The sequence below is a fragment of the Serinus canaria genome, chromosome 5 (genome assembly GCF_022539315.1).
Source record: "Serinus canaria isolate serCan28SL12 chromosome 5, serCan2020, whole genome shotgun sequence".
Lineage (NCBI taxonomy): Eukaryota > Metazoa > Chordata > Aves > Passeriformes > Fringillidae > Serinus > Serinus canaria.
Genome location: NC_066319.1, coordinates 26368330 through 26388606, shown reverse-complemented (window position 1 = coordinate 26388606; position 20277 = coordinate 26368330). Strand labels below are relative to the sequence as shown.

The 20277-nt window shown below is 45.1% G+C and overlaps 2 protein-coding genes across 2 annotated transcripts in view; one reads left to right on the top strand and one right to left on the bottom strand.

Moving 5' to 3' along the window:
- Positions 1-2820: 2820 nt before the first annotated feature.
- LOC108961266 (uncharacterized) lies at positions 2821-5209 on the bottom strand. Its single transcript, XM_018907616.3, has 2 exons — positions 4458-5209; positions 2821-3682 (listed from the first exon to the last, which is right to left on the bottom strand). The coding sequence occupies exons 1-2, from the start codon at positions 4909-4911 to the stop codon at positions 3024-3026; spliced, it is 1113 nt and encodes a 370-aa protein (XP_018763161.2). The 5' UTR covers positions 4912-5209; the 3' UTR covers positions 2821-3023.
- Positions 5193-20277, top strand: part of CDAN1 (codanin 1) — a 32045-nt gene continuing 16960 nt past the window's right edge. Inside the window, exons 1-10 of the mRNA XM_050974997.1 lie at positions 5193-5345; positions 7806-8509; positions 10717-10923; positions 13232-13425; positions 13850-13969; positions 14836-14914; positions 15287-15407; positions 16418-16527; positions 17222-17311; positions 18377-18452. Of these exons, the coding sequence (XP_050830954.1) occupies positions 5250-5345; positions 7806-8509; positions 10717-10923; positions 13232-13425; positions 13850-13969; positions 14836-14914; positions 15287-15407; positions 16418-16527; positions 17222-17311; positions 18377-18452 (1797 nt within the window). The 5' untranslated portion in view covers positions 5193-5249. The remainder of the gene's footprint in view (positions 5346-7805; positions 8510-10716; positions 10924-13231; positions 13426-13849; positions 13970-14835; positions 14915-15286; positions 15408-16417; positions 16528-17221; positions 17312-18376; positions 18453-20277) is intronic.

Here is a 20277-nt window from a genome sequence, read left to right as displayed (position 1 = left end):
TTCCTCCAAAACCCTTTTATTTCTCTTTCTAGTAACACGAAGTGTAAGGAGAGTGTAAAATTATCACAATTTATATTTGCAGTTTGTGTGTCCTTATCCTATGCTACCAGAAAATAGTCTGCACTTTGCACAGCAGAACAAGTTTTTAGGGAAGTCCAGAAGAATTGGAGAAAATTCCCTGGATCTCTTTCTCAGTATTACCATTGTTATGCCATGCATTCGGGGAAATTTAAAGCCAGCTCTGCCTTTGTTCGAATAATTGGCAGTATTTTCATTAAGCTTCATGACCAGGTCATTAGCTCTTGTCATTTATACAAATAGCCTGAATAGCTTCACAGGAAACAAATTGGGAATTCATTTACTCAGTAACAGTCCAAGAAAATTATGTTTCACCTTCTGTTAAGAGCAGCCAGAAACTTAATGGCATGGCTTCTGGTTGGTGCATGTGATCACAGAAAGGGTGTGTAAAGAAATAGCAACCAACTGTAGTAATTTGAAGATGAAAATAACAATTTTGCCCCTCTGTAGTGATGTAGCTCAGTTTCCTTCTGGATTTAAAAGATGTAAATCTAGAATGTGTCAGAAGTGGAAGAGTGATTTTGATCTGGCTCCAGTATATTTTAGCGGTACAACTAAAACACAGGGAAAGAAGCAAGATCAGAACAAACATGCTGTGGTACATTGATGTTGAGGTCTGGTTGTTGTCTGACCACCACAGTGTTTTTTAGCATTGCCTGGCTCGTCTTCATTCATACAAGAGATCCAATCTGCCCCTTCTGCTCACAGGATCTTGCTGCACTTCTCTACTCACACTGCAGCTGCCTCTCATGTAAACCAGTACTGGAACATGAGAAAGCAGACACAAGTCACCTCTCCCAAGAAATGCTGTAGTATGTGGAATTGAAGAATTAACAGTTGCAAAAAGAATGGAAACATCAAGAGAAGGACAGGTAGGAACTGCCAGTTGTGACCTGGACAAGCTCAAACTGCCCAGAAGGACCAGGTAGATCACATTTGCTAATCTACCTGGAATGTCATGGTAGCATGAATTACCTTCTGTGTCCATGAAAAGAAAATACAGAAAACCCTGCTCAAGAGAGGCCATCTGTACTGATAGGGGAGAAATGCTTCCAACAAGTTAATGTGGAAAGCTTTTAACAACATAGAAACAAAATGATTTAGAAGGATTCTTTGCCATTCTTAAACTCAGCAATTTCTTAATACCTGTCTCCCATACCATCTTCTTTTGTTAAGGTAAACCTGGAAAAAACAACTTTCTCTTCTTTAAGGCATTAATCCCAATGAACATTGTGCTGTACACGTATACATCTTATTTTTGTGAGATATTTTCATATTTTACTCCATCTGTGATTCTGAAGGGAAACACTTGCTAACTGATTACCCTGTTTTCACATTTTAGTAGGCAGCAGTGGCTGGTTTTTGAAGTGCAGACGAGTTAATTCAGTACACCAAAATGGTGTAATGGCGGACACGAAGTACATTTTCATATGGTGGTGCTTAGTCAAAGCTGACTGCAAAAGTGGCATACCTTATGCTATGATTACATATTCTTATGCTTCTAGGAGAGGGGCAGTTTAATTGTGATTCCCTGTTATTTGTAATTGCTAAATTCCTGCAGCAGGAATGCTTGTGCAAACTGACTGTAACACTAGAAACAGCTAGTCATTGCTATAGGCCAAATTTATCTGCAGAACCTTTTTAAATGTTGGTAATAAATGCTTACAAAGAGCACCTGTATGATTTTTCAAGTCATTGGACAAAATGACAGGTGAGACTGTTTTTGTCTGACCTCTGGTACAGATGCCAGATAGAAGACCATTGCACCTCTGCTACTTCTGAATTGTGCAAAGTAGAGTGGCTCGAATACATAAGCCTGAAACACAAAATCGTGCCAGCGACAATACGAAATGGCAATTTTTTCTTTTTGGCATGAAGATAAAATGATTTTTGCTTGTCTCAGAGTTGACACCAGGTTACATTTTGCTCCAACTCTTCCTCATTTTCTTCCTCCTTGGCTATATAGTTATGAGAAAGGAAATGATAATGAAAACTTTCTAAATTATGCAGGAGCATTTGTCTGGAATGAAGTGAGCCCCTGTCTCCTGTAATTTAACAGCAAATCTGATTTCTATTTCATGTAAAACAATACAAAGCTCTTTGTTCTCTGTGTTTCAAACACTGTGGTATTGATTCTGTAAGGCTTACAAAAGCAGATGAAGATACAGCCTACATATAACCTGTATGACAGAAACAGGCATCACTCATCCATTCCTCATTTTTCTGTATTTCTCTGTTTTAACCATGTGACTGGTTAAAAAAAGAGACTACCCTGCTAGTGCAGTAAAACACAATGTCTCTGAAGAGAAGGTGCATTTGAAAAGCCAGCCATTTGTTTAAATGAACAACAGCCAAGTGGAAAAATGCTGTATGACTTCTGAATGCCAGTGAATGTTCAGTGCTAAACCATTCCTAGAATAAGCAAGTATCTCAAACTCTTCCTGTGATGCCTTGCACAGCTCAGACTTCTAAAACCTCAACAACAACCAAGCAAACACCCCCAACATAACGATTAGAAAAGGGAAGCACCTAAAGAGCCAGCTACTTCTGAGGCTTTTTTAATCTAAGAATCAAGTAACTTCTGTAAGTTAGCTCCTGGTGCTAGTAACCATAATGTTACTTTTTTACCCCACTCTTATGCCTTTTATTTTTCACAAGGTGACATTAAACAAACATTGATACAGACAAAAGTCTTACTCAAAATAGATGTGTTTGGTTTTTCTTTTAAGAGAATAAGAGGATAAAAAAAAGAGAATAAATTTATTAGCCAACTGCAACAGGGTTAACTGGAGGCTGGTAATTAGTGTTTAATGCCACCTATAGCAAAATGTTTCCCACTGGGAAAAACATGGGAGGCAAGTCCACTTCGCTCCTTCAAAGTCACAGGCTGGAGCAGAACATACATCAGCACCCAACAACACAGTCATTTTACATCTATTCAAGTTTTACACATCTGCAAAGCAGAAGTAGTAGCAGCCATTTGGATGTTCTTTCTTAATGGTTCTCAGGGGGGGCCTAGGAAACTCAGAAGGACCTGGTTCTTGTGACATGGAGCTGGAGCTGCAGCTGCTGCTTCTGCTGCTGCTTCCAGCCACTTGTGCTCTAGCTCTGTCCTTAGCAGGGGAGAGCTGGGGGGATCCTGGGCTCAGGTACCCAGCTGTGGTCTGAGTAGATGCAGTGGCATGTGTGGTTGGGCCAGTGTTGTTTTTCACATAGATGTTCTTGATAGCAACAAGCGTATGTGCCATGATGCTGATGCTGTTACTCAGATCTTGCATGCCTTGCTGCAGCAGCCGAAGATTGTGGTTGACACTGTCAAAGCCAGACTGGATCACCTGTATTTGGGTCTGCTGAATCTGCAGTAGGTCCTCTTCAGTCATTTCATTTTGGTCTGCCTGGCACCCGCCTTTTGTTTTGGCTTTTACTTTCCCAGAGGAAGCACCGCCTGATGTCCCCAGAAAAGGCATTTGTTCTTGACTAGGTGGAACCACTACCATGTCCTCAGAGCTTTCTTCTGGCTCCACCACCTTCACTACTATTTCTTCTTTGAGGTTCATCTGCTCAAGACTGGATTGATGAGATGGGCCAGGACTGCCATTAAACCCTAGAAGAGGTGGGGGGAGGGAAGAAAAGCAAAGCCCGTGAGAAAATTCATAACCTCAGTGGTGACATATTTTCTCGTCTACTAAGCACTAACATCAGTCCTTGAAACAAGACTCTCAAACTATGTTATCTTTGATGGTTTTAGAATACAAATTACTTTGACAGGTGGTAAGAAGATCATAAATACACATTCACCAGTTAACCACGTATCTGCGTACTACAGCTCCCTTACCACCACAAAAGCCAAGCTTTAGGATCCCAAAGACCAAGTTCACTGCAAGCTCATTTCAGGCTCTATTATGCATGCGGTTAACAGTAAAAGCACTGCTGAAACACTGGATTGCAAGAATCCCTTGGTATTCCAGCATGCTAGGACGCTGGCACGTATGAAGTTATGTGCTCGCAGCACTTTGTACTGGGTAGACCTGCGTGCTGTCATGGCTTTTTGCATTTGCAAGAATAAATACAGCAATAGCGAAGATCGGTGGCCGGGTCTAACGCCTCGTGGATGGGCAGCATCAGATACGAGACGCTGTTTTTACTCTTGGTGCTGTTCTTAGGCACTTCTGTGACCCAGAGCACGAAGTCTCACAGTTCTGTGTGCGTGCATATACGTTTTGCCTTTCCAAGGATCCAAACCAGCGCTTTCCTGCGGGGCCAGTCCCCGCGGCCCCTGCGCGCACGCCGCTGGCGGGCGGAGCTGCTCCCCGCACACCGGGGCTCCCGCGGCTGCGGTGGGGGACGCCGGGCGGAGGGTCCGTGGTTCCCGCACTCACCCATGTCCCCCACGACGGCGCCGGGCAGCTCCAGCGTGTCGATGCCACCCACGATGGGCACGGCCTCGGCGGGCAGCAGGGAGCCGTAGGGGCGGCGCTGGCGGCGGGCGGGCGGCGCGGCGGCGGGCGGCAGCTCCTCGGGGGCCAGGAGGAGGCCGAGGGCGGGGGGCGCCGGCGGCCCGCAGCCCTGCGAGAGGCGGCACAACTTGCTGCGGTCGCGGCGCTTCAGGTCCCGCCACCGCTTCTTCAGGTCCTCCACGTCGCGGGGGCAGGCGGCCACCGGGTTCACCTTGTGCCGGATCAGCTCCCACACCTTCCGCTTCTGGCCCGCGGAGGCGCGGCCGGGTCCCGCCGCGAACAGCAGCTGCTCGTGCTTCAGCACCTGCTCGATCAGCACCTCCGTCTCCGCCTCGTTGAAGTTCGCCTTGCGCCGTTTCGGCGAGTCCTCGGCCATCCTCCGCCGCGGTGTCGGCGGGCGGGCGGACGAGCGAGGAGCCCGGGAGAGGGAAACGCCGCTGCCCTTCCCTGCACCCCGGCCCGCGGGTGCCGCCGCTGCTAGGCCGGGCCCCGAGCTCTGCTGGGGAAGCAAATACCGCGCATGAGAGGAAAAGACGCGCACGGACCGGCGCAGGCGCCCCGTGCCCCGCGTGTTGACATGGGGAGGGGGCGCGGCCCCCGCCCGCCTCCCCGGCGGGAATCCCCGCTCGGCGCCGCCCCCGCGGGAAGGGGGGGACACGGCGGGCCCGCCCCCGGCGCGGGTTGTGCGCGTGCTCGGCGGGAGCGGGGCCGGGAATGGCGGCGGTTTTGGAGCTGCTGCTGCAGGAGGAGGTGCCGGTCAGCGCCGTGGTGCGGTGGCTCCGGCACGGCCCCGGCCACCGCCCGGCTGAGGTAACGCGCGCTAGGTCGTCCGCCTGCAGCGCCCCGGCTCCGGCGGGGCCGGGCCCGCAGCCGCGCCACTCCCCCAGCGCCCTCCGCTGCCGCGGGCCGGGGCCGTGCGGGAAAGTTTGTCCGCCCCGCGCTGCTGTGAGGGGCGAAGCCCGCGTGGGTCAGGCCGGGGTCCCGTCAGCTGTCGTTCCGCGGCCGCGGCCGAGCGTCTGTCGAACACGCCGGCGGCACCGCCCCCGGCTCGGGCGGGCTCCGGGCACGGCGGCGGGAAGGCGAGGCCGTCGGCGGGAGCTGCGCCGGGAGCTGCCCGGCGGGCGTGTGAAACCCGCTGGAATGCGCGGGGCTGAGCCCGCCGGAACTCAGCGCCGCCGGCGCCGGGCGGTCTCTGGCGGGCGGTGGCGCCGCGCGGCTCCGGCAGCGGGGAGGCCCCGCGGGCGCGGGAAGCGCCGGGAGCCCCGGGCGCCGTGTGCCAGCTCAGAGCCCAGCGGGACGAGCGGGGGCAGCGCGGCACGGCACAGCACAGCTGGTGTCCTGAGGGAGCGCGGTGACACTTCCCGCATCTTTGTAGGGGAAGGCAGCGGTGGAAGAAGGACGAGGCTGTTGGTACCCGGGGCTTGGGGCTTGGTGCTGGCTCTGTGCAGGCGCCAGCGCGCCTCCCGGCTGGATGTTCGTCCCGCCTGGACCTTGAGGACGGTCTTTGCGGGCTGGGAGAGGGCGCTTGATGGCAGAGTTTTGTAACGAATGATTTGGGTTCTTGTGGAAATAAAAACATTTGTAGCTGTAGATAGACTAGGAGCGCTTATGTTTCACATAGAGAATAACACAGAGAAGCAATTGGTATTTAAAGCATCTTCTACCTGAGCCCCTTGCATAGTGCTACTTAGTATTAAAATCGAAACTCACGGAGGTAACTGGTGTTAACAGCACCTTTTATGTTGTGTGGTATTTCTTCAGCTGTGACTTGCAGAAGCACACTTGTGGACATTATGAAGTTTGAGATCCTGGCAGCTCAACTAGCACTGTGTGGGTGCGGGGTTGGGAGGTCATAAAGTTTGCCCTTGCAAGGAAATTTCTTGCTGTTGGGAGCAGTGCAGTTACTTCAGCATGAGAAAGCAAGTGGGAGGTTTGAAGCTGGCAGGTGTTGACAGGCTGCTGTTATCCACTTGTGGAGGAACCAAACCTCAGTTAACAAAGCTGGAGAAGCTACCCAGCCGTACGTATAGTGTAGACTGTAATCATCTTTGTGCCCGTGGGGAAGGAAATGCTAGGCCATGTCTTGCTCTAGCTCTCATGGCAGTTTTGGGCTGGAGATGGTCTTCTGACCCCTCATGGGGGTTGTATTCTGAGCTGTGCTTTTTCACTGATTGTTGGCTGCTTGGCTTGTTATCTGGGCTGTGTCAGAATTTCACACTTCTCCATGGAGCTGAATTGGTCTCACGCTTTCAAATATGAATTTTAGTATAGGTGTTGAAGATTGTGTGAGTCCAGTTTACAAGCATGTTAATTTTGCTTTCACTTCTTTCTTTCATGCAGAAACCACCTTCAGAAATAGTGTTTGCTTTCTTGACTTGTATTCACAACCCTAACTAGATGACAACTTTACTGGAGTATGTATGCAATGCTTTCAGTATTTGTAAGGAAAAAGTTTTGAGAACTTCTTCTGTTGTTGCAAACGTTGCTGAATCCCGTTGAGAGGAAACCTGATGGAGTGTTAGGAACAAAAGAATTTTCACCCAGGGTACAAAACTTCAAACTGCGCATGTAGTGTGAAGTTGTTTTTGTCTAGATTTACCCTTGTAAGATCAGTGCCACCTGTCTAGATTTCAAGTCTGTTGAGTCAGTGGTGAGAAAATTTTGTTAAAGTTTCTCAAGTATAAACTTTATATAACTTAAAGTTGCACAGACTCTGTTTAGACCTCTGTGAGGTCTCAAGCAAAATTTTTTAATGGAGATGGAAGAGGAGCTTTGGTCTTTTATTTGGTGCTGTAGGACTCCAGTGCTTCAACGGTTGTTGTTATAGCACCCCTCTGTGGGAGGAGGCAGCATTCACAGAAAAACAGGGCACAGAGACCTTGCAGATTGTACATTTTTCTGTTAGAATTCAATGCTTTCAGTATTGATGTCTTCAAAATGTTGAACTTAGGGGCGTCAGTTGCTCCATGTCCTCCCTGGAGGACTGCAGAGAGTGTTACTGATGTTTCCATGAAACAGTTCCACTATTTTCCAATCAGAAACCAAAGTGAATGACTCCATTTGAAAACTTGTGCCAAAATGGCTTGTGTGTAGGCTGATTTTCAGGTCTGTGACCAGCACTATTCAATTTCAGTGATGTGCTTTGACAAGTCAAGTTGGTTTTTATTGTGTGTTGAAATTCCATAGTTACTACTTAAATGTGTCTGGGTACTTGGACAGAAAGAATCAGGTAGCATCTTTATATTAATTTTTTGTCTACTTCTCTTGTAGGAGAACCACATCCATGACAAGCTGGTATCTCTTAACTTGCTTCAGAAAGATTTTGTGCCTTTTCTGCTGAATTTTTTAAGGGAGCAGACCAGCCAGATCCTGACTAATGGACCCCCTACTCCTGCTAAAACTCCTAATTCCAAGGCTCATGGGAGCCAAAGGACAGGATCAGAAAGGAGGGCAGGCCATGCAACCAGCAGCCGAGTGCAGCTCTTTTCTCAAAGGACTTCAGTGACCACCTGCACCACAGATACCAGCTTTTCTCCTACTGCAGCATCCACTGGTTCCTCTTCCTTTTCTGGGTCGAACCTGTCTAGCCCTTACGGTGATTTCCCCAGTGTGGTCTCCAGCGGCAGCAGCCCGAGCTTTGGGCACAGCCCTGTGCTCCACCACGGTGAGAAGCGTTCCTCTCAGAAGGCCAGCCTGGGGAGCTTCCTGGCGGCCACGCCCGAGGCCCTGCCCGTGAGACGGGGCCGCAGGAAAGGCAGCAGCTCGGCCGGTGCCTCTGGCCGGCAGGTGGCTCGAGATCTGGGGCGTTCCCTTGCCGAAGAGGAGGATGGAAAGAGTGACGGTGGATCGTGGAGCGGAGGGAGAAGGAAGCGGAGTGAAGTGCCTCTTGTTTCTGCCAGATCCCCGCCCAGCCAGCTAAACCTTAACAACTTGGAGGAGTTTCCACCCATGGGTGCTGCCTCTGGCTGGACAAAGTAAGAGCAAGTCGGCCTCGTTGTGTTACTGGGATTGTGCTGCAGGTTGCATCCCCTTGACCAGCTGTTGTGGGTGTCCAGATGCAGAAGAGGCTGTAATACACAATACCTGGCTTCTGGGAAACGGGGTCAGAACTGCTTTGTTCTGGTCACCGTGTAGGGAGGGGAATATTGCCTTGACAGGGAGTCAGGTTTCCCTCTGTGGACTCACCCAAGACACCTCTTTTGCCTCTCGCTTGTGATGCTGCCTGCAGCTTGCCAGTGCACAGCCCAGCTGATACAAAGCTGAGCACATCTTTGTCCTTGTGTGTTCTAACGAGTCAGCGTTATCTTGGCTCTTCACGTTTCTCACTTAACAGAATATCAGTCTGTCAGGAAGAGCTCTCCTGGAAGGCTCTTCAGCTTTACTGATGCTAGCAGCAAAGCTTTTGGATTGACCTTCTGTGGCTTCTGGTAGCAGATGTAAGCATGCAGCTTCGTTTGTGCTGTGTAATTGTGGACAAAATAGCAGGCTGTGTTCTTGGTCTGCAACAAGCCCCGGTCTCCTTGGTGACTTCGGCTAAGCTTTGGGACAGCTGTTTGTGTTGTGGTTGCCTCAGTCCTTTAATCTCTGTCTTTGCATTCTTTAAAATTCTCATTACCAAATAGAAAGCCTTTGTGTCAGCCTGTTTGCTCTGTATATCAGTCACTGGTCTCTGAAAGTGGGACTTTCTAGTTGGACACGCAAAATTCCAGCTAAAAATTGTAAAGTGAGTGAGTCTGTACAGCAAATCCAAATGCAGGATCTGGGTCATGCTCTAGATGCTGCTTTGGCCAAGGGAGATAAGGTGTGTTTCCAGCACAGCCAGCAAGTCTCTCTTCCTCAATTGCATTAATGCTCAGCTAGGAAAAAGAAGGAGGAAAGAGATCACAAGTCTTTGGAGATCATTGTTACAGGTATTTTGGGAACACCTTAGCAGTTAATATGTAGCAACCAGCATTTCTGTGGTGCTTTATGTTTCTGTATCAATTTCCTTTTTTTTTTTTTAGTGTTTTTTTGCTACATTACCAAGCCTATTCCTGAAGGACAAATAAAAGTATTTTATGCAGGAAGGATGAATTTCCCTGAACTTAAACGCCCTGATGTAACTTGGGAGCCTGGACTCTTACTGATAGACAATGGCAACTTGATTGATTTTGGTTTGGTTTTTTTTTTTTCTCCTGATCATGTTAGAAATTAATTCACCAGCAGTTTCTTACTTAAATGGGGCATATCCTGTCCTGCAAATTAGAAACATTTGGAAGGGTTGTTTGGCACCTGTTAGATGGCTTGCTATTTGATAATTAAGTTTGCTGCAGGTTCAGCAGGTTGTTTGTAGCAGTCTATAGCTCCGTGATTTTTTTTTTTTTCAGTGATAAAATAAAATGGATAGCTACAGGTACAGTTTAGAAACTCAATATCCCAGGTCAACATCCGTTTTGTTTTAGCATTAGATTCCTCTGGAAGAGTTGATTGCACATTGTGGGAACCCAGCACATCACTCCTGATGTCCAGAGCTACCGAGAGAGCCCTTGGGGGGGCTCAGGGGCCTTGGAATGTTGCCAAAAGCACTTGGTGGCTTGATTTTGATCCATCTAGGGATGTGCCACCAATGTATGAGGAGATGGAACCTGTGAGAATCACTTGGGTGTGAATGGTGAAGGGAAAACATAATTATAGGGTAAATCACAGATTTTGGGGTTTTGGTACAGGGGGGTTATCGAGACAAGATGGAGGAATCAGGGCATGTCACAAGACTCTTCTTTCTTCTTCTTGTCATCCATCTTCTGCTGTGGTGTTGGCACTTGGGGATTGGTCTGGGGTGAGAGTGTATCTGGTGACGAGGGTGATAGGTATTGGGGATAAAAAGTAAATATGACATACGTAGTTTTTGTTATAAAAGATGTGCCCGCCTTGGGGGAGGGTCAGAGTGCCTTTGGCTGCCGTGCTGGTCAGATCCAGGTCGGTCAGAGAAGGGACTTTGTAGATAAGATATAATAAACAATTCTGAAGACCGAAAAAACCTGGAGTCCAGACTCATCTTTTGAGGCCCAGCGAGCCAGAACCATCCTAAGCGTGTGTGGGGACAGAGACAAACAGCCGAACCCCATAGCACATCTGTCTTGAGACTGAATTTTTTTGTTGTTGTTGAGCTTGATTTTAGTGGAATTACTTTTCTTCTTTTCAGCAAAAGCAAGCCATCGAGGCGAATCAACCCAACTCCTGTGAGTGCTGAGCGGCCCCTCTCGAAACCAAAGACCTGTTTCACTTCTACACCTGTCAGCCGGTCCCCAGCCTCAAGCTTTGAGGCCTTTGCTGCTGTCCAGGAAGGAAACCTCTCATCTGTGATAAGCAACAGCCTTCAAGAGGAGAGGGAGATGCTTAAGAAAGAACGGTACAGTCTGAGCAGGGGGCTGATCTGATTCTTAATTCTCTTGTGTCCTGGTTCCAGCCAGGATAGGGTTAATTTTTCAGTAGCTAGGAGGGGGCATGGCCAGGACAAAGTGAAAAGACAGAAGAGTATCCAAACCAGATATTGGTGACCTTAAGCTATAATTTGCCTGAAGCCAAGTGTGTCTGTGGTATCAGACTAGGATATTAATGCACCTAGCTCATGTTTGCCATTTTAGAGGTGTGCTGACTCTGGAACAACGACCTCACTTCAAAAGTATAGCAAGTTCTCACTACTTTGTTGAGATTTTCTCTTCATGGAAATTAATGGCTATCTCCTGTGCACCTTTCTGTAGATAGCACAGTCATAGCAGTTGGGTGTAATTAGACTGTGTTTGAAGATTGCACCAAAACACATTGGTTTGCAGAAAATGAGTTAGTGATGCAATTGTGTGGAAAGTGTCAATGGTCGTAATGCAGGGTAGACTAACAGAAGCTTGCAATCAGAGAAAACAGAATATGGGCACTTGAGATTCTGTTTTAAAGATTACTGCTGTAGTTATCTGTTGAAAATTGCTGTCAGATGAAGCGAATCTTCTAATTTTGTCTCTGCTGTTTGGTTAGTGTGACTTTCATTGTTTGTAAAATGGTACCACTGGTAGTCTGTGAAGACTGATACTTAGAAAAAAACCAAAGTGCAGTAGTTTGCACTATTGGTTATAATTGCTGAGAGAACTGTTGCTGTTCTTTATAGGTTTTGTTCTTGGGGAAATTCCTCAGGACACATGGGTGTAATTCTTTTCCTGCTAAGTTTTGCAGTTCACTTCAGTGGGAGCAGAACTGGCTGAAACATATCCAGCAGAGTCTAATGAATTACTGCTTCTATTGAACCCGCAGCAGAAATGCTCAGGATTCAAACCTGCCACTCTGCATTTAAGTCTAGCACCTATTCCAGTCTGAATTCTACCTGAAATGTCCCAATAATGTGTATCAACTGAAGTCAGTGCAATGGCAGCATGTGGTTGGTTGGATCTTGCCCATGCAGTGATATTCTCATCTGACCCATCACACTTGAAAGCTGGGAGTTGCTGCTGTGTTCTCAGTTGTGGTGAAATATAGAAGTAAGGCAGTCTTCAGCCAGCTGGATCCCTTTGAGCAAGGGAAAAAGGTGAATTTCATCCTGAGGTAGATGGTAGATGACACTGGGCAGAAGTGGAGCACAGTCTAACTGCATTATTGGAAACTTGCCATGGATAAGGTCACAAAGTACTTGATAGGGCTCATCCCTTGGGTGTGATCACAAAGTACTTAATGAGTAATTTTCTTCAGTTCTGTCTATTACTCAATGATTTTCTTCAGTTGGTTGATTATGTTAATTGCAAGGAGGCTACTGGTAATCTTTCTACTTCCATTTTGGGACCAGTTGTTCTTCATCACTGCTAGAAATAGGCCAATAGTAAAGGTTCTTTGCTGCAGGTAAAGTGTTTCTGACTTCCCAGAGCCCTCAAAGTGACTTAAATCTTTCACTTTTGATGGAGTGTGGCAAGAGGTAGTGTGATGTTCCAAGTGTAAATGTTCCATTGGAGTCTTTGACAATCATTTGACATTGCTGTTCCTGCCTTATGTCCTGTGTCTCACATGTGTTACATATGCCACTCTGGTGTTGCATTTTGGATGACCTCTCTAGATATAGTTTTGTACAATGTCTGTGTATTTAACTGAGTGATCATTGTCGATATAGAATCCAGCAGTAAAAGTAGTTTGTTCCCTCTATTGTTTAACTTGCCAGTCCAAGGTTTCATCAGCTGTTGCATTGCCTTTCCACTTAAGTGGTATTGGGTCTTCTGAGAGTGTCATTACATCTCTACCAAAGGGATGGATGTGAGCCTTATTTTCATAGATGTTTTAAAATGTCTTGCTGTCAGAATCCATGAAAAGAGGATTTTTAGGACCTGGTCCCTAACAGATTCCCTGTTCTTAGCAAGTACCAGTTCAGATGAGAGAAGCAATAACATATGTTAGTTGGTTAATTTGGTCAAAGTGCTACACTATTTTAACAGACTTGGAATTTGATTGGGATTCTTTAGTCTTCTGCTTGCTAGCCCCAAGATCTGTTCTCTGTTAGATAAAGATGACTTAAATTACTGTCATGCTAAAAGCTACTTTAGACAGTGTAAATGACATGTTATTAATAATTTAGTTATTGCAGGATTTCCTTCATGCTGCACTGGAGGCGAAAGACCTCTTCTGGCTGCATGGCTGCTCCAGATCATCCTCAGTCACATGGTTATGTTGCTGCTCTTGAATTTCAGATGCAAATTGCTGCACCAGGCATCCTCTCCTGCAGGGATACCTTTTGATCCTTGTACTCCAACTAAACCTAGCTACACTCGCAGTGCCAGCCTTCCTGCTGAAAGCCATTTGGTGACCTGTGCAAATCCTGCTAAGGTTTCCTGCAAGAAACAGCTGGAGTGTCTGGCACAGCTCTATTCATCGTGTATAGCAGGTGAGGACACAGAGGATGTGAGGCTGTCCTTTCTTTGGGCTTTGAACTTGCGTGTGTGTTGTGGGAGGGAGATAGATGGGAAGTGGAAGCTGTGGGATAGTTATAGTGTGCAACCAAATGACATCTGGAAAAAGAAAGTAAGCCAATACAGTTATTTAAATAAATGAATACTTGGCAAAAGTGTAGGGAAGGAGGTGAGCCTGTTGCAGTACTCTGAGCTGCAGCTGGATGTCCCATCTGAAACCAGACTGTTCCCTAGCCCATCTTTCTCATGCTGATCTACACTGTATCACAGTATCATGCTGTGGGGAGACAATTCTTTGCTGACTATCAGAGAAAAGGAATCTTATCTTTTTACCTTTGTGTATTAAAGCAGAACAGTATTGAGTACTCCACCTTTAAGATCTCAATTACTCTCTCCCAGAAAACCTGGTACCAAATATTTTTCTGGAACTGTTTTTCGTTCTGCAACTGTTGACATCTAAAGGCACTTCTGCTGCAGAAGATGGGGATAGTGACCCTGAAATCAGTGAAAGAAATAGAGGTAAGCAGTAGTAATGAAGAGAAAGAATCTTGCTTCCATAGAGTGAGAAAGTGTTGTAGAGTAGCTTGGACAGTTATTCTTAAATGACATAAAAATGCCTTATTACCACTGTGGGACTCATCTGAGATGCTGACAAAAGTCATGCATGTATGGGAAGTGCTTCCACAGTATGATAGATTGGGGTTGCTAGTTACTGTTGGAATCTAGTTGTCTGCTATTGTGTGAGATTTGCTGTGGCTACTTCCTATCACTGACTTTTAGAGGGAAGGACAGATGTGCTTGAGTTGTTTCTCCACCGATCCTGCAACTCAGATGTGCTGTTGACCTGCTATGTGTTTATTAAGCTTCAGGTTTGGATCTGAGTGCACAGTGCTGTATTGTTGCATTTGGGTTTTGGCAATTTTAGCCTTAAACTTGATGCAGTTATTACTTTGATATGGATAGTACAACCAAAAGAGTGGCTTTAGGCTGAGACCCACCATAGCCTCCTCCACCCCACGTGCCTCAATTGACTGACCTTTGTTTTGCTACTCTTTGATTCTTAGGGCTGAAATTAGGAACATGAAATCTTCAGCTATGGGAACACTATTTTATGATTGTAGTTGTTCGACTTTTCTTGTCCTGTATCTGCTTACTGTTGTTCAGAACACTGAGAAAGAGTCTTTTCTTTCCCATACGGCATTAAACAATTCAATTACCTTTAGTATAGGAAGAATAGGGAATGGGAACCTCTGAAAATTGAATAGGAGTCTGGAAGATTGTTTTTGTTTATGTCAGTTCCTACTTTCCTTAGAAGCTAATTATTGGTCCTTTAGTTTCTAAATGGTGAAAGGTACTGTTGTCTCATGTTTCTTTTTTCCTCTTAGATGTGTCAGGAAGACAGCATTTTGAAAGTGTGCACAACTGTGTTTATTTTGCTGTTCGAGTCTTGGATTATCAATATGAGTGAGTTGAATTCTTTTTTCTTTTGTGTCTGCAGTTGTGTGTGGGATTAAGCAAGTGTGCTTGGGTTGTAGAACTTTACCAGTTAGAGGCACAGAGTTGTTGATTTTTCCTCAAAACATACAACTTGACCTGGATTTGCATGTCTGTGGGTTTCCTTGCACTGATGTGTCCACTGAACTTTGTTGTGATTGTGCAGGAATGGGAAAGTCGTGAGACGAGAATGATAACAAATCAGATACCAGTAGGATTTCCTGCTGGTACATGTCCTTTAGAACTCTTGGCAGCATCATAAAACATTTCTTTAGAACTGCTCATGTGTTGTTTATGTCTGTCTGTCTGTCTCTCTGAGCTTTATCCCCATTATCTTGGCAGAATTATTTCCCATTTGGAAAAGGGGATGCTGAAGCTTTTGGCCGAAAATGAGCGGATTGCATCATTTTCTCCCACCTTGCACAAGAGGCTCAGGCAGGCTTATGAAAGCAGCACAGCTAAGGTAAAAACTAGCAGACCCTAAGTGACATTGCTTCAAGCCTTTGTGTCGTTGTTCCTTTATCTGCAATGGCTTTGATGTTAAATCTCATCCCTTCTGTTTCATCTTTTTGTGTTGCCTTTAGAAACTGTCTAAAAGCTACTTTTTTTTTTCTTGTCAATGGGTGACAGAGTTGCTGGGTCCAGTGATTGTTAGCTGTGAATCACTGCTGGCTAGCCTTATGTTATGCTCCAGGCCCTGACCTCAGCCAGAGACTTTGACAGGGTCAAGTTTTGCTTTTGAAATTTCCCTTAATAAACATGGATCCCAGGAGAATGATTAGTTAGGTGCAATATCAGAAGGTAGTTTCAAAGATTTGGATTTCTTTCATAGATATGGATGCTTTTTAGGCAAACAACATTTCACAGGAGACAGTCCAGACTGGGAAAAATGGCTCCCTCATGTGATCAACTGGGTTAGAGAACCAGTTTGTTTGGTAGGAATTGGATGGTAGAAAGGTATTTTGTATCTCGTTTCACCCATCTTTTAAAAATGGAAATTACTCTTGGCAAAGAAAGGATGGTGTGCTGAGATTGGGACTCGTCAGTAGCTGAACTTTAAAGTTGTTAAAGTTGTAAATAAAGGTCTTGTTACTTGAAGAACAGTAAGGAGAAAGAGTAAGGTAACAGAAATTGCCAGCCAGGATCCTGGATTTTCTAAAGCCCTATACTGAAGGTATAGTTCAACTGTTTGTGTCTTTCCACGCTGTATCAATACTGGTTGCAATCTGGTCAGCAGAGATTTAAGGGGACCAGATACTTTCCCTCTTATTGCTGAGTGATTCTGCCTCTGTAGCCCAATGTAGATTGTAAAACTTGGTGTTTGCTAGTAGTTAGCAATTGGGATGTAAAGTGTCTGAACAACTCAGCTAGTGATACTTCTTTCCTAACCATGCCTTTTCCCTGCTTTTTTCTTGGTCTCAGAATGTTTAGAGACTTCCATTAGCTTAATGGCTGCCTTTATATTTTTGACAGGTGTCTCTCCTGCTGCCATGCTCTGTACAGTCTGTTTCTTTTCAGCCAGAAACTGATAATCGCTCTAACTTTCCCAGTGACAGAGCATTTCACATATTTAAGAAACAAAGGTAAGTTTCTTCTACTGTTCCTGGATGCTCAAGGGTATAACCTTTGCATGATTGTGACTAAAAGATATTAAGAATGTCTCATGTATGCTACATGTTGTAGAAAAAAATCTTGAATTTTTTCTCTAATTAAATGAAAAAAAGTCTTTGTCCATATTGACTGCAGGAACTAGATGGTTAATGTCTTTAGAGAAGAACAGCCTAATTCTTCAGGAGTTATTGAGACTTCTGATAATGCCAGTACAGTGTGTCACCCTACTGGATTGCTTCTGCATATATATCTGGTATGCTTTTATTCTTCCTGCTGCCTCCCTCCATGCTTGCAGCGACAGGGTGAGGGCAGAATGAGAAGTTGTCTTGGTCCTTTTCTTTTTCTCATAGGTATTACTTCATGTGGCTTATTCTTTGCTGCCTCTCAGTCTTCACTATGTCTGTCTGGTAATGGCTGTTTTGGTCATTCCATCATAGATTGGGCATAACAACCTTAAGCACTTGCTGTCAAAGACATGGAAAATGGAAACTCACTGAAGTACTGCTAACATTTATGAGTTTTTCAAAGGTATCTGAATGCTTGGAGGCTGGAGTTACTTAATCTGAGGTAGATTCTTGCTGGGAAGCTTTGGAACAATTAATGCTCAATTGTTGCTTCAGATTTTGAAGAGTGGGAATTCATTCCCTTAAATATCTTGATTTGCAGGGATATATTTTATGAGCTTCTGCGTGAATGGGAGGATAACAATGAGAAAACTGGCTGGGACTTTGAAAGAGTTCTGGGCAACAAGATCAGGTAGGAGTCTTAAGCAACTTCACCTAGCTCTTTAATGCAGCTGAATTGCTGGTGAATCATTCTGCACTTGGCATCCTTAGTTCCATGTCCTGCCTGGTCTTCTGCACTACTCTGCAGGGTGCTGTGTGCTGCTCAGAAGAGGCTGTCATGTACACTTGCTTCTGATTTTAAAAGCATCAACCTTTACCTTAAAGAAAGAAGCCATAAGTGGCAGGGGCCTAATTTGATCAGTCCTGATGTTGATCTTTCCCTTTCATAATCACAGAAAGAGCTACTCTAAAACCAGTGTATTGTCTGAACATTGTTATTGTATACACTTGTGTGTGCCTGTTGTGTTTTCCATGTCAGGCTCCTCTTAAGTGAGGAGAAGTTCTTTATATGTTCAGAAGCTGTTCACTCTTCTAATTATTTCAGGGGGTCTACTGCATTGGCTCTGAAAACAAGACAGCTCTGTCTCTTTCTGTGGAAAGCAAACTGTTTTATTCATTTATTCCTCTATCAAAATGCAGTATATATATATATATATATATAAAGAAACTATTATAGCATTGAAAGAAGTTGCCTTGTGGGTTTCTGTGTTAGTCTCAACCACCAGCCTACTTAAGTAACATGTATGTGGGTGGCATTTCACCACAAGAGCAAAACAAGGCTGAGGCTTAAACTGAGAAATTTTGGGGCATCAGAAGTAGCACTGTTGCTGTTTCCTTACTTCCATATGTGTGAACTCTCAACTTGCTGTTCTCGACAGGGAAGAGTGGGAGCTGAATGAGTTTATTCTTTTTTCTAAATAGCAACATTGTTGAAGAAAAGGAAGAGATTCTTTTTATCTCTAGAGCTGTGTTTGCTCTGCAGGTGCTCAGGGAGAATTTTTCTTTCCATGTCAGCAGCAGGTGGGGCTCAGTGCCTTGGAAACTGGGTTATAAAAATACTGCTTTTCTTCAATGGCCTTTGGAGATTGCTTTCTTAAAAGTAGGTTTTTTATGTTTTTGATATACTTTGAGGTTAGAACACTGTTTTTTGTACCACAGAGTTCCATTCAGAATTTGATCATGTTTTCCTTCACAGGGCCATGATGGCTCACCTATCTGCAACCTGCAACCACAGCCATTTTGCCAGGCTCTTTCAGAAACAGCTTATCCAGGTAAATGACTTGGGTTGTTTAATGACTGTATACATCAAAGCGGATTTCATCCTTCCTTGGCCTGAGGAAACAAGCCATGTCTTGTAAGCTTCTTTGAAATTTTCCTATTGAAACTTTTTTTGGGGAGAGACAAGTTGTCAGGATGGGAATTTCTTTCCTTCTTCAGAAATAATCAGTGATAAATTACCAATGAAGTCTCTTTAAATCAGGAATTAGGCACGTTGAGAACATCATGAGTTTAAGCATTCATTCTTCATGGCTATTTACTTCGACCTTCTAATTTTAGTACAGTTATAGTTTCTGGAAGTTTTAGGGAAGTATTTTGGCTTTTGTCAAGTGCAGAGGTTCCCAGTTATGTTTGTTGGCAGCATGAGTGCAAAAAATCTCTGGTTCTTCTGTGTAACACTCAACAGGCTGGTTTTGGTACAGTATTTCTGTTGTAATTTGCCCGGGGGGGGGGGGGTTGTCCAATTTCAAGCATCATCTGGCTTCATTGTAAGTAGATAAATGAAGAAGATTCACTGTGTTCTCTGTAGATGTGTGGCTTATTGGTGGGCTCCTTTTGGAGAGCAAAACAGCCAGAGAACCTCACCTTGAGTGTTAGCTCACACACATTGCCAGGAAGTTGCAAGCTGTTGGAATGTTGTAAATTCCTCTAGTGTCAAGTCTGAGTTTACATCAATGACCTATCTGATTGTGTGGGTGTGCTCATGGAAATTGTGGGAAAGAGGTAAGATTAACTTTGTTGCATCAATAGGATTTAATTAGTCATAGGTGCTGTATTTTTCCTTTGTATCTGTGCCTTCTTAATGAAGACTGCAGGATTTCACAAGGGTAGCTAAAGATCTAAACTGTGTGGGAAGTGATTTGCAGAATCTTGTGTGTATTATGGTACTCTTGCAGAAATGAACCGAGACTGAGGACTTGTGTCAAGACCTGATAATTTAAAGGTAGAGAAGTGTAGCAAGATATTCCCTTGGGGGGGTGAGGATGCTCTCTTTGGAATAAATGGACCTAGTACTTGCTCACTTGATAGATATTCATAAATGTTGCTTCTTTTTATTATGACCGCTCTCATTAAAACCATCATGACTTAGATGCAGGGACATGCAGTCAACTTTTCCTGTTGCTGAGTATTTGCTGGGTTATGTCTGGAGTGCTGTGTCCAGTCTTGGGCTCACCGGCGCAAGGAAAGAAAGATACAGACTTACTAGAGCAAGTCCAGCTCAGGGCTTTGTAGATGATCAAGGCACCAAGCATTTTTTGTATGAGAAAAAGTGCTGAGACCTGGGAGTATTCAGCATGGAGAAGAGAAGGCTCCAGGTTGTCCTAGTGCTGTTGTAAATACCTGCTGGGAGGGGATGAAGGAGAGGGAGCGAGATTTTTCTCAGTCGTGTTCACTGACAGGTCAGGAGGCTGAGCCTGACTGAACAAGAGGGTTGGATTAGATGATTCAAGAAGCCCCTTCTTAACAGTTCTGTAATTCTTTAAGTCTTGAGTTGTATCTGCGTCTTGAGGCAGCAGGACATTAAGTTTTATTTAACTCTGTGGGAGTTCAGGAAAACCTGCTCTGGGAATATGTGGTGCAGCATCATGGGCCTTAGGGACTGAGCCAAAGATCCTACTGAGTGGTTCATGAAGATTGTGAGAGTGATAGGTATTCTTTCCACATATCCACATGTAGCCTGCTAGATATGCCCTAGTTAGATGTGTAGGATTGGAATTCCATCTCACAAGACCTCTAGGCTGGGTATGGCCAAGATGGGTAGCATGTTTTGGCATGGGGAAGAGTTGTTCTGCATGTTCCTGGGCACCAGGAAAGACC

Excerpts from the sequence above, each read along its gene's own strand:
- LOC108961266 (XM_018907616.3), bottom strand. The coding sequence starts at position 4,911 with ATGGCCGAGGACTCGCCGAAACGGCGCAAGGCGAACTTCAACGAGGCG. Across the intron at positions 3,683-4,457 it reads CGCCGTCGTGGGGGACATGG|GGTTTAATGGCAGTCCTGGC; the intron begins GTGAGTGCGGGA and ends CACCTCTTCTAG.